The sequence below is a fragment of the Excalfactoria chinensis genome, chromosome 8 (genome assembly GCF_039878825.1).
Source record: "Excalfactoria chinensis isolate bCotChi1 chromosome 8, bCotChi1.hap2, whole genome shotgun sequence".
Lineage (NCBI taxonomy): Eukaryota > Metazoa > Chordata > Aves > Galliformes > Phasianidae > Excalfactoria > Excalfactoria chinensis.
The window spans coordinates 18,265,055-18,276,418 of record NC_092832.1 but is presented as its reverse complement, the minus strand read 5'-3'; the positions used below and the strand labels follow the sequence as shown (position 1 = coordinate 18,276,418).

The 11,364-nt window shown below is 58.2% G+C and overlaps 2 protein-coding genes across 3 annotated transcripts; both read right to left on the bottom strand.

Annotated features, from left to right (window-relative positions):
* Positions 1–1,352: 1,352 nt before the first annotated feature.
* On the bottom strand, positions 1,353–7,812 carry CDC20 (cell division cycle 20). Of its 2 annotated transcripts, XM_072343607.1 has the most exons (13): positions 7,670–7,812; positions 7,442–7,601; positions 7,273–7,360; positions 6,184–6,386; positions 5,625–5,770; positions 4,877–4,973; positions 4,264–4,392; positions 3,712–3,908; positions 2,939–3,033; positions 2,517–2,748; positions 2,198–2,323; positions 1,930–2,047; positions 1,353–1,618 (listed from the first exon to the last, which is right to left on the bottom strand). In XM_072343607.1, exons 3-13 carry the CDS (start codon positions 7,323–7,325, stop codon positions 1,440–1,442), a joined length of 1,575 nt encoding a protein of 524 aa, XP_072199708.1. In that variant the 5' UTR covers positions 7,326–7,360; positions 7,442–7,601; positions 7,670–7,812; the 3' UTR covers positions 1,353–1,439. The 2 variants fall into 2 exon arrangements, with proteins under 2 accessions (XP_072199708.1, XP_072199707.1); XM_072343606.1 differs by lacking the exons at positions 7,273–7,360; positions 7,442–7,601; positions 7,670–7,812 and adding an exon at positions 6,540–6,794.
* On the bottom strand, positions 7,340–10,865 carry MPL (MPL proto-oncogene, thrombopoietin receptor). The gene is made up of 10 exons (XM_072343910.1): positions 10,763–10,865; positions 9,299–9,342; positions 9,006–9,078; positions 8,632–8,876; positions 8,410–8,566; positions 8,165–8,294; positions 7,889–8,061; positions 7,670–7,812; positions 7,442–7,601; positions 7,340–7,344 (listed from the first exon to the last, which is right to left on the bottom strand). Exons 1-10 carry the CDS (start codon positions 10,863–10,865, stop codon positions 7,340–7,342), a joined length of 1,233 nt encoding a protein of 410 aa, XP_072200011.1.
* Positions 10,866–11,364: the final 499 nt, after the last annotated feature.

The following is an 11,364-nucleotide window of genomic DNA, read 5'->3' as shown; positions in this document are numbered from 1 at the left end:
ACGGGACTGTCTTTGCTTTTGCCCAAAATAGTAACAGGAGTTTAAACTACTTGATATTTTAAAAGAGGGCTGTTCCTTCTACGTGCTCTGCTTGCCCTTCCTCCAATTGTTCCTATTAGCTTGTGATCTTTCCATGGGTGGGCTGTAGAGCTTAGTCATTTATTCCCTGTTGGGGGCAGGCAGTTCCAAACTGCATTTACACCCTATATGGCAGTTGCAGGATTGCTGTGGGAGCCCAGCTCCCTCCTTCCCTCCAGGGTAGCAGGACCAGTATGTCTGTAATCCCATCTCCTTCCAGTAATGCTCAGAGGACTTTCAAGAGCCATGTAAAAGCAGTTTCTGGAGGCGAGTATGGGCTAAGAACGCAGGCGAGCCAAGCCCTGAGGAAGATAAACCACTATTCCATTGGGGTAGGTGGAAAAACTGTGCAGGCTTTCAGGCACGGAAAGCCTTCTTTCCAGAGACAGAAACAGATGACAAGTGAGGCTTAGTAGTGGAAGACGCAGAGCAGTAAACTTGCCTTAACTTCCATTACATGGGCAAGGGGGAAGGCTCTTAAAGCAGCAGCTCAGGCTTGGGCAGTGAACAGATCTCTTTGCCACCCTGACCCTATTTGCCCTTAGATTTCTTTTGCTCTTCCAGGTAACAAATGGAGTACAGAAAGGTCACTCCTGTGCTCAGGTTGTGCCTGTCTACCCTTCCTCCTGCTGCAGCTGCTGTGACACTATACTCCCCTCTGCCAGCATTATGTGCAGCCCTTCTCTGCTGCCTATGATCTAAGGCAGTGGCTGCCTGGTACAGCACACAATACTACCACCTGTCCCCACCTGTGAAGGCTTCTGTCTGTTTAAATGGCAGAAGCAGTTGGAGCCAGGTGCAGCATGATCCTATGCTAAAGGGAAGGTGAAAGCAGCCTATGAGTTGCACAGGCTTTGCTAAGCTGCTTTGCATAGGCTGAGATGTTAATCACAGCTGTGCAGTTCCCCAGGCTTCCCCAAATAGCCCTAAGCAGGGGTGGGTGCACAGTACTCTGGTGCAGCCTTCAGACAGGGCAGTTCCACATGCAGAGTAGCATGGGCAGCTGTAGCTCAGGTAAAGGTTCACCGTATCCTTTAGTTTAAGATGTTTAAAAAGGAGTGAGATAGTCCCTGTATGACTTCACTGGGGGAAGGAGAGTTTCACAGGCACAGATTAGACACTAACTTCATCTTGAGAAGAATTACAGCTGCCAACAGTGAGCCCCACACTGTAAATGCTTCTGCTTCTTACCCACAAAACAAACTTCAGGGAAAATGTTCTTGTTGATCTAAGCCACAGATGGCACTTTCTTCCATTGGCTTTAAAAGGCAAAGGCAAATTAAAGCTGTTTATTAACATTTAAAATACTGTACAGTGTGTAAGCCCATGTCCCAGCTTCCCACAACGCTGACTCCATGCACTTATCGGATGCCCTGGTGGATGATGCTGCTTTTGGCACTGTTTGCCTTCTCTTTTTCCTTCTTCTTTATGGGATCCATCTCAAAACAGCGCCAAAGTCGCAGTGTTTCATCAGCAGCTGCCGATGCTACTGTTACACCGTCTGGGCTCATGGTCAGGTTCAGGACTCGGGCAGTGTGACCTAAGGAAGCGTGCAGTCAGGGCTGTGCTGATTCTAAACACAACTGTTGTTCCCCCCCCCACCTTTTCAACTTACACATTCCTCACCCTTCATAAACCTCAACAGCCTGCATCATTGCCCCTATAACATGTTGAGGTCTTACAAGGTCACATCCTCGGCCTACAATTGAAGCACCTAAGCATGCTAGAGGATAGCCCTAGATGCTTTCTTATTATCAGTGCTTCAGATTAGACAAGCAGCAGCCTAGTCATCAAACTGAGGATCAAATCTGCCTTCAGCCCTCTCTCCCCCTGACAAAGAGCTCAGCTTACCTCGAAGTTCAGTGACTTTGGCCATAGTTGGATACTTCCATATCACTAGCTGATTTTGTGCAAAGCCATGGCCTGAAATGAACTCTTTGTAGGTTGTTGACCACAGGATAGAACAGACCTGTGAAGAGGCAGAAATACCATGAAGATACGAGCTACTTGTGCTGATGCTGCTCAGCAAGTATGAGCCCCTGCTGGCTCCCTGACCTGTCTCAGGGCCCAGGAGGCCTTAGGAGCCATTGTGTGTGAGAAAGAACTTCTTATGGCTCACCTGGGAGTGGGCATCAACAGCACTGAGACAGGTGCCAGAACAGACATTCCAGATGCGGATGTGTCTGTCACTGGTCCCACCTCCAGTGGCTAGAACGTTCGACTGCCACGGACACCATGCCACAGCCTGAGGGAGAAACAGTTCATTGTAAGAAGTACAAAAGGCAACCTGTTCCCTATTGCACCTTCCAGAGCTCATGCCACAGCAGCTCCAGGACAGCCTCCCTCCCTCCAAGAGGGCAGGGGCTACAGCAAGTGCTGCACACCTGCCTTTCACACAGACATGCCCCACACTGTACATGCAGCAGACCTGCACTCACCTTGACAGCACCCTGGTGCTGAGTGAAGGTCTGTACAGGAGTGAAGTCTCCACTGTCTCCCTGGACAGATGGCCAGATGTTCACCAGGTTGTCATTGCCACCACTGGCCAGGTAGCGACCATCTAGAGACCACTTGAGTCCGCACACCTCTTGTGTGTGGCCAGTAAGAGTGGCCACGTGGTGCTCAGCCACTCTGACGTCATGGTGGTGGATGTGGCCAGTTCGTGACCCACTGCAGAGAGGAGGTTCACAGCGTCAGAATCGCTCCTTTTCACCAAAAGCTGCTTTTGTGCTATTGCAAGGCTGCCTTTTTTTTGCCACTGGGTTTCAACCAGTGTTAACCGCTGACATGAGCAGAGCAGCCACAGAACCTCTTCACAACTGTGTCCAGCAGCTGGACACTGCTTCACCCCCAGCTTTACCTGGAGAGGATGTAGCTGTTCCAGCTGAGGGACCCCACACGAGAAGAATGGCTGGTCATACTTCGGAGACGCTTCTGCTGCTGTATGTCCCATAGCTGGAGAGGCAAGAGTATTATGTTCTCCAGACGGTAAGGAACAGGAGCATTGTTGCTTTGCCATGAAACCTTACTGCACAGACTCTGGCATTTGACCTTTTCAGTATGGGAACAGTAATTTCTCACATATGGAACAAAGTTATTGCAGCCATCAGAAAATTCCTGAAGTCTGCCTTGCTGATGCAGTTTGTCACTGAGCACAGCTGGGTGTGGACGCTTCCACCTTATGCTTGTCTTAGCACCCTCAGCATCACAAGGCAGAGGCTGTAGCTACTAATAGTCACAAGACCACAGGAAGGATTCCCACTACAGTGAAGATCACTTACAGCCTTTTGGAGAGCAGCAGTAGATGGCAGAGCTGTAAAAAACTACTTAGAATTTGCGCTACCTAATGGTGATGTGAGCATAAGGACCCCTTCAGACAGTATTGCTCTTTGACAGAGGAGCACAGATGTGACAAGTTCTCTACAGGCCTCTGTCACAAGTCCGCTCCTCTGTTCCCACAGTGGGCAGCAATTCACTAACTATAACAAGTCTGAGAACACTCCTCTCCCCTCTGCCTAAGGATAAAGACAAGACAAAACACACTGCATCTTTCCTGTGCTAGCCAAGACTTTGTTCCAAGGCCCCACGGTTCCAGCAATCCTTAGACAACACCTCTCATTTTACTGCTCTCACCTGGACCTCAGCATTTCTTGTTCCAACAGCAAGGTAGTTTCCTTCTTTAATCCATGACACAGAGGACACATAGTCATCTGGATTCTCTATCTGCAGCAGCTGGATGATTTCCCCAGAAGAGTGATTCCACAGATAGACGCTGTTGTCCAGAGCCACTGCCAGGAAGTTCTGAGAGCTCCAGTCAATGAGATTCAGATCTGCAATTTGAAGAGCAGTGTAGCTCACAAAGTGCTTACATGCAGAGCCCCACCCACACCTTCACACAGCACTGCAGGGGAATATTCTCACTAATGCTGATGATGCCACATCTCCCACCTGCACCAGCCATGTGTGCATGCAGGTAAGGAGCAGCCCCCTGGGGTTCACCATGCCCAGCCAAGTATGCCCAATTCAAGTCACCCACACAGTGCTGTGGACCATTAGGCAGCACGGAGGCACTCCAGAAGTGGTCAATGCCAGTCTGGGTGCATGAGAAACTGAAACAGCCCAATTAGAGAGTTTCAGTTCATCAGACCGCACTGCAAAATGATCTCAACACTGCAGCCTACTTACAATAGTCATTGCGAATCTCTGGTGCATCCAGGATCCGGTCTGGCATTGAGGGAATGTATCTACCATGCTTCCTACTGGAAGCAGGCGTAGTCTTCTGGCTGTAGAGCACTTTCAGGTTATTCTGGTAGCCTGTGCACAGAGAAACAGCTTTGATATCCTGCTTCCTCCCAACCATTCACCCAACTAGAAAACCCACTGAGTTAGGATAAAGTCCTGGAGAAGAGATCTGGGCAGAAGAGCGCTGTGTTACAGCATCACTGGCAGTATCAATTGCTGAATCAGAGCGGGTTCCAATTCCCCAGTTCACAAGAACATATTGAACTGCCCATTGCTACCCGCTTTCTTGCCTAGGGACTTTGAAGCAGGCAGACCAGGAAAATACATTATCTGCAGTACAAGTTAACAACTGCCAGTTATAACCCAGCTTTCATAACACAGTACAATGAGAAGCCTCACACAAACAACATGCCAGCTGTTATGCCAGTCCCTGAGCTTCAGGAAATGAGAGAAATTCCAGCGTGCAAAGAACTCTGAGATGCAGCCAGCTGATCTCTGCCATGGCCAGAAAGAGGACCACGTGAGTTGCAGTTCCCCACACATCTCTGCATCGTACCTTCTGGAGCATTCTGTGGCTTCCCACTAAGGCGGAGAATCTTGGCCTCTTCTACATCGAAGCCATTAAGATTCACTGCCCAGGATTTCTGTTGCTCCTAGAAAAACAAACCACCCTCATCAAGAATCATTTGAAATACCACCCCTTCTACCACTGCAGCTGGTAGAAGACAGTTTGGTTGCACTATGGGGTTCAGCTGTATGGAGGCAGCTCAAAATAGGGCTTTTTTTTTCCTTGGACACCATCAGCAGAACATGATGCTGTTCCCATGCAGTGAAGAGGCAAATTCAATGCCCCATCATCAGTGCAGAAAGCTGTAGCCACAGGAAATGCTTCATAAACACATTTCAGAGCACTATGTGCACATTCCAGAATTGCTCCCCATGCAGACATTGTCCTAGAGGAGCTGCTGCCAGCAGTTCCACAATGCTCAGGGTCACAGCTCTGGTCTCTGTAACCTTCTCTATTTAAAAGTCTCAGTAGCCCAAGTTCTGCTGTCAGAAGCTGCACAGGCCAAAGTAGAAGCCTGTTCGGAAGAAAATACCTCTGCAGAGCAGCTGTGCTCAGGCCCACGTGTGCAGGCTGTGTACCAATTCCACTTGCAAGCACATGAAGGCCCAGCACTGGAAGTGGAGCTGGTGGGGACCATCATCCCCATGGCCTGCTTTTTGAGCCTGCTTCTGTGAGAGAACATGAGAGACTGGGTATTTAGCAATGGTCATCGTACTGATCTCAGTACTGCACTCACCTTCTTGGTAGGGGAATTTTCAGCAGGGTCATTCTCTTTGGTTAGGAGGAAATTGGCCATTTCCATCTGCATAGCACTGCGGTTGGGAATGTAGCGATCCCCTCCAGCTTTTGTGGGGGTGCTCTGGACTTTGGCTCCAGATTTGCCTGCGTTCACACACATAAAGATCGTTTTAGAGTTACTGAGCGAGTCTGCATTCAACAAACGAGCACCGTTACCAAGAGGCACTTCACCAGTTCAGCCTACGGCAGAGACAAGCTCCGTGACGGCAGCAGGACTCAGAGCGCACAAGCCGCTTGAGCCGCAGCTCGCAGCTATTCCCAGCCTCCCCCGAATCCCCCCGCATAAAGGCACCGAGCTCAGGCCGGGAACGGCCCAAGAGAGAACTGCCGGGCTCTGCCACAACAGCAGCGCCGGGCACGGAGCAGGGGAGGCCATTTCCCACCGTTCCCGCAGCGAAGCTGGCAAGGCACGCAGCCCTCCCACGCCGAGTCCCAGCAGCGCCGCATCGGCGCAGCCCCGCTCCCTCCCCGTCCCACCGCTGGGCGCCGCCGCTCACCGGGGGTCTTGGACGGCGTCTTGCTGCCGCTGTACGAGCGGTTGGCCGGCTTCATGGGCGACATGCTGGCGGCGGGGCTGGGGCTGGGGCCGGCGCTCTCCTTGGCCTTGCGCTGCCACCGCGCGGGCGGGGCGTTGGGGATCGGGGTGTCCAGCTTCAGCAGCCCGTGCAGGTCCGCCTCAAACACGAAATGCGCCATGGCGCTGCGGACGGCCCGCCGGGTCAGCGGGGCGCTGCCGGGCACGGCCGCTCCCCTCCCGTTAGGCCGCGTCTCGGGCCCCCCCCCCTTCCCCACGGCCGCCCCCCTTCGGGCCTTGACGCCCCCCGACCCGGGACCCGCCGCCGTCCCGCCTCACCTCCGCGCTCAGCCTCACGCAGCGCAGCCCTCCCCTCACTAAGGCTTTTAAACCCCTCGCGGCCTCCCTTCCCATTGGCCGTTTCAAATCTAAACCGCCGCGCGTTGCCGTGGCGACCCCGCTCGGCTGCGCTGCGATTGGCTGAGCCGCCGAGAGGGGCGGGGCTTTCCCCGGCGGGACGCGGTCCGCCCCGCAGACGGAGGTGCGGGTCCGAGGCGGGATGGGGCGGGATGGGAGTGGCGTGAAGGAGGGAGGAGAGCGCGCGGTCGGTCTGTGTTTTATATGGCAGGGGGAAAAGGGGCCGAGGGCGGCCCGCGCGGCTCCCAGCCGCCCATCAGCAGGTAGGAGTGGTTGGTGATGTCCGTGCTGGACGCCGGGCGGCTGGCGGCAGGTTCCGGCGGAGGGTCCCCGGGCTCGCCGCGAGGTCCGGGCAGCAGCTCCAGCAGGCAGGGCAGCACGGCGTCCTCCGGCGGCTGCTTGTAGAAGGCGCCGGGCTGCGGAGGGCGGAGGAGACGCGCTCGGGGCGGCCCTGGCGCTGCGGGGCGGCGGGGGGCGGCCCGTCCCGGCGCTCACCTGGCCGTGCTTGGGGCCGTCGTGCAGGAAGGTGCCCAGCGCGCGGTGCAGGTCGGGGACGGGCGGCCACAGCCTCTGCTTCACGCTGCTGAGGGGGCGGCGGGGCGATGCGTGCGGACCCCCGGCCCCGCGCACCGCGCCGCCCGCGGCCCGGCCTTACCTGTACAGGGACGGGAAGGCGCAGCGCAGCCCCAGCAGCACTGCCGTGAACATCAGCGGCGCCACCGTCACGCTCGGGATCAGCCAACCTGCGGCGGGAGGGCGGTTCTGCACAGCCGGCCCGTTCCCCTCGGCCCACCCGGGACCCCTCGGCCCCGCCCGGCCCTTACCCGCCTCGGCCGCCACGTCGACCACGACGGGCTGGGACCACGCGCTCCAGCTGCCCCGGTACCGCGGCCCGCCGGGCTGCGCCCGCACCTGGGCGCGATAGCGGGCACCGGGCCGGAGGTCCAGCGCTTCCTTCCTGGCCGCCCGCGGGACCTGCAGCACCTGCGGGCGGAGCTGAGCTGGGGGCCGTGCGGGGACCCGCGGCCGCCCCGTGCCGGCCCCTGCATCACCTTCCAGTCGGTGCCGTTGTCCGCGGCGTAGCGGACCTGATACTCCAGTTGCTCCGCCAGCGCCTCCAGGGGCGGCAGCCACTGCAAGCTGAGCCGGCCCTGTGCCGCCGTCGCCTGTACGTGCCGCGGGGCCTCCGTGAGCACTGCGGGATGCGGACGTGTCGCTGCCGTGCGACGGGACCCGGCCCCGAGCGGGGGATGCGGAAGGCGGGGACTCACCGGCCTGGTGCAGCCAGAAGGGCTCCTGGAAGTAGCTGAGCACAGGCGGCTCGTGGAGCCGAGTGATGTTCACCAGGACGGCAATGGGGCTGCCAGCCGAGGGCTGGAAGGTGCAAGAGTGGCTGCCCTGCGTCCCCGCGCTGGCGTCCTCACACTGCTGCCACGTGTCCTCCCTGTGCAGCAGGGAGCGGGCAGCCGGTCACCCCGCAGTGCCAGCACTGCCGCCATCGCTCTTTGCTTGGGGGCGCAGCTCCGTGCCATCGCTGTGCCCTTTACCTCGTGCCAGCTCCACTTGGAGATGCCCGGTAGAAGAGCTCGTGGATGCTGTGCTGTTCTGCGGGGTCCCAGCTCCACACACAGCGCACACAGCGCAGATCAGGAGTGCTGCAGTGCAACCCGATGTCCCCTGAGCAGGTGAGAGCCAGGGCAGAGTGGGCTGCTTCCTCTGCGACCCTGCAGAACCCAACTCCCACATGCGGGCACTCTGCAGCCCCCAGCAGCACAGACAGGCAGTCTCTCACCAGAAGAGTGGGGCGTCTCTGCGACCACCGCGTCCGACCAGGGTCCCCACACACCATCCATAGAGGTGCCGTCAGGTTTGCTGCGCACCTGGATGTGGTACCTCACCCCTGGCTGCAGCTCCTGGAGAACCACCCACGTGTCGGCCTGCACCAGACCCTAAAGAGAGCGGTGAGGGTGGGGGTGCTGGCATGGGCCCCACATCCCACAGCCCCTCTATGTACCTGCCCTGTTCCCTGGGAGGCTGCAGCTTCCCTGGCTGTGGGTGGGTGAGCTCTGCTGGTGGGACGGGTGTGGAGGTCCCCAGGTGTTGTGCCACGGGGTGTCACCGCGGGGGTCACGGGACGGTAGCACACCTCGTAGAGGAAGAAGTTGGGGTAGTCGGCAAGTGGCGGCTGCCATGAAACGCGGAGCTGCCCTGCGGCTCCGGCCCAGCGGGCGCTGATGTTCACCGGTGGGGCAATGAGACCTGCAGGAGTGTGTCGGGGCACCCCCAGTGTTACAGCAGCCACAAGGCCCAGATAGTGCCGGTGGTGGGTGGGAAGAGGAAGGGGCACCGAGGTGTAGGGATCAGGGTTGTGCCACGGGAGGGACTCACCCACTGCATCCACGCTGAGCTTCCGCCTGTGCCTGGTCTGGTTGGTGGCAGCGTCCAGGACAAGGACATGGAGCTGGGTGAAGAGCCGCACGTCCTGGCTGGGGAACACGCAGATGTGTCGCATCCCACCGGCCCCACAGCGCTGCGTGGTGACTGCACACATGGTGGGTGCATCCCTGAGGAACAGATGGGGGCCCTCCAGCACCCTGAGCCCGGGGCCAGCTGGAGGGAGGGGATCTGGGCATGCAGGCCCTCAGTGTCACCGCTCCTTCCCGTGTCCCCGCCGGCTCTACCTGCGGTACCAGTAGTAGCAGTGGTGTATGGCGCTTGTCTCCTCCTCATCCCAGAAACACGTGAGGTCCTCGAAGGAGCGGGTGAAGCAGAGGATGTCCTGGGGCACCTCTGCCAGCAGCGCGGCATCTGGTGGGAGGGTGGGCATGAAGGATCCCCTGGCTGCCTCATCCCCTCCACGGCCCCTCCTGCCCGAGTCCCCCACCAGCACAGGGAGGGATGCGTACGTCACCACTGCTCCCCCTCCCCAGCACACGGGGTCTTTGGGACAAACAAACATCCCAAAATAGCCCTGTGGTCAGAGGGGCTCTGGAGATCAGTGGGAAGCACCCCGGCTGGGCCCACTCCGGAAGGCACGTGGAAGTGCGATAAGGAGAGCAGTGCCTGGGAGAGGCGAGGGCCTGGGGCTTATGTGGGGTTTGCAGCCCTGGGTATAGGGGGATGCTTGGCAACAAATGGGCTCTGCTGGGGGGCTGTGAGTTTGCCCGCTTCCCCAGGCACACTGATCTCCTTCTTGTTGCAGGGGTGAACTGCAGCATCGCACCTCACCACTGTGCTGCTGGCTGATCCCGCCCCAGGTTGAAGGAGTGAGCACAGGAATGCCACAGTCCCCACATGTCTGCCAGGTGTCCCCCTGCTCTCCCTGCCCCTTACCTTGCCCTGACCCCTTGCCCTGTTCCTCCTTTCCCAGATAGCATCTCCTTCCTCTCCAGCCACACGCTCTGCCCGCAGACCACAGCCTGCTCTCCTACCTGCCCTTCCCTTTTCACGCCCCCAGCCACGCCAGCCTCTCTTGACCTTCCCCAGCATTGTCCCCCACCCAGTCCCAGGGTGGCACAGGCACCCGTGTGCCCCTGCTTTGGCTGCGGCCCGTGGGTTCTCAGAGCACCCTCATGGCACAGCTCTGCAGCTAGTACAAAGCGAGCTCAGGCATCGTGCTGGCACTGCAGCAGCGGTCTCTGGGCATAGAAGCAGAGGGTGAGCTCAAAGCCTCCTTTCCTCCCCCTGCACCCGTAGGGGTGACTTAAAGGGTGCTCCTGTAACTACTGTAGTGGTCTGACCACAGATCTTGGATGATTGTGAAAACAGGAGTGTGAGATCAAAGGTTTTGACCAGTTAATACTTTATATAGTGTTACAGAAAGAATGAAGGGGCCCAAGGCTTAAAGTATCAGTGACCCTGCTGGGGCTGGCTCAGGGCTGGATGGAAAGAACCCATGGAGCACTAAGGTGGCACCAAGCTGGGCATGCTGGCAATGTGATGTCACGGGGCTGAGGGCTGCCACCCCAAACTGGTGTCTGGCAGCTGCAGGGAGCAGGGCACCCCTTTGTTTCAGGCACCCCGGAGTGCCCCACATGGGACCAAACCCTTCTGGAGCTCCCTCCCTCATCCCACACCTCCCTGGCTGCTGCAGGGCGCAGCTCCCCGTGATCCTCCCATGGGGGAACAATGTCCCCAGGACCTACCTTGGGATGTCACTGTCTCGGTGTCCATGGCTGGGCTGTGCCGGCTCAGCAGGATGGCGGTGAGCAGAGCAGGCAGCCAGCCCTGCTGCAGGCAGGCTGCCATCCCGCCTGTCGCACTTGGTACTTCCCAGCACCCTGGCTGCCGCCCCGGCTCTGCAGGGTGATACCTTTATCTGGGAAGTGTAGGCTGTGCTGCTCAGGAAGCCTGGCTGGAGGCTCCCCTCACCCCATCACCGGCACTTCCCCGTGCCCAAAACCACCGCGCTGCAGCCCCTCCACCAGCACCACAGTCCCAAGAGAGACTGCTCCCATCAGATAGGCAGCACGTCCTGCCCTTGTGGCTGGCGGCATGGGGTGGGAAGAAAAACAGCCACTGAGGAAGCAGGGAGGCCCCTTCTATGGGCTGGGCAGACTGTGAGACTTGGGGACACCCGCACCTCCTGTGGCATGTCAGAGCTCGGGGTGTGTGAGATGGGCTCTGGCTCCATCTCATCCCACACTGCCCCACTCTGTGCTGCTCTGTGCAGCCCCACTGTGCCACAGGCAGGTTGGCATCATCAGCCCCATGGCACTGCCATCCTGGGGGTGTGGAGGGGAAGGGG

Coding starts and splice junctions, on each gene's coding strand:
- CDC20 (XM_072343607.1), bottom strand. CDS start 7,325: ATGTTCACGGCAGTGCTGCTGGGGCTGCGCTGCGCCTTCCCGTCCCTG. Junction 4,974..5,624: donor AAAATTCCCCTACCAAGAAG/GTGAGTGCAGTA, acceptor TTGTTTTTCTAG/GAGCAACAGAAATCCTGGGC. Junction 3,909..4,263: donor AGAGATTCGCAATGACTATT/GTAAGTAGGCTG, acceptor TTCAAATTGCAG/ATCTGAATCTCATTGACTGG.
- MPL (XM_072343910.1), bottom strand. CDS start 10,865: ATGGCAGCCTGCCTGCAGCAGGGCTGGCTGCCTGCTCTGCTCACCGCC. Junction 8,877..9,005: donor GCTCAGCGTGGATGCAGTGG/GTGAGTCCCTCC, acceptor ACACTCCTGCAG/GTCTCATTGCCCCACCGGTG. Junction 7,602..7,669: donor ACAACGGCACCGACTGGAAG/GTGATGCAGGGG, acceptor CTCCGCCCGCAG/GTGCTGCAGGTCCCGCGGGC.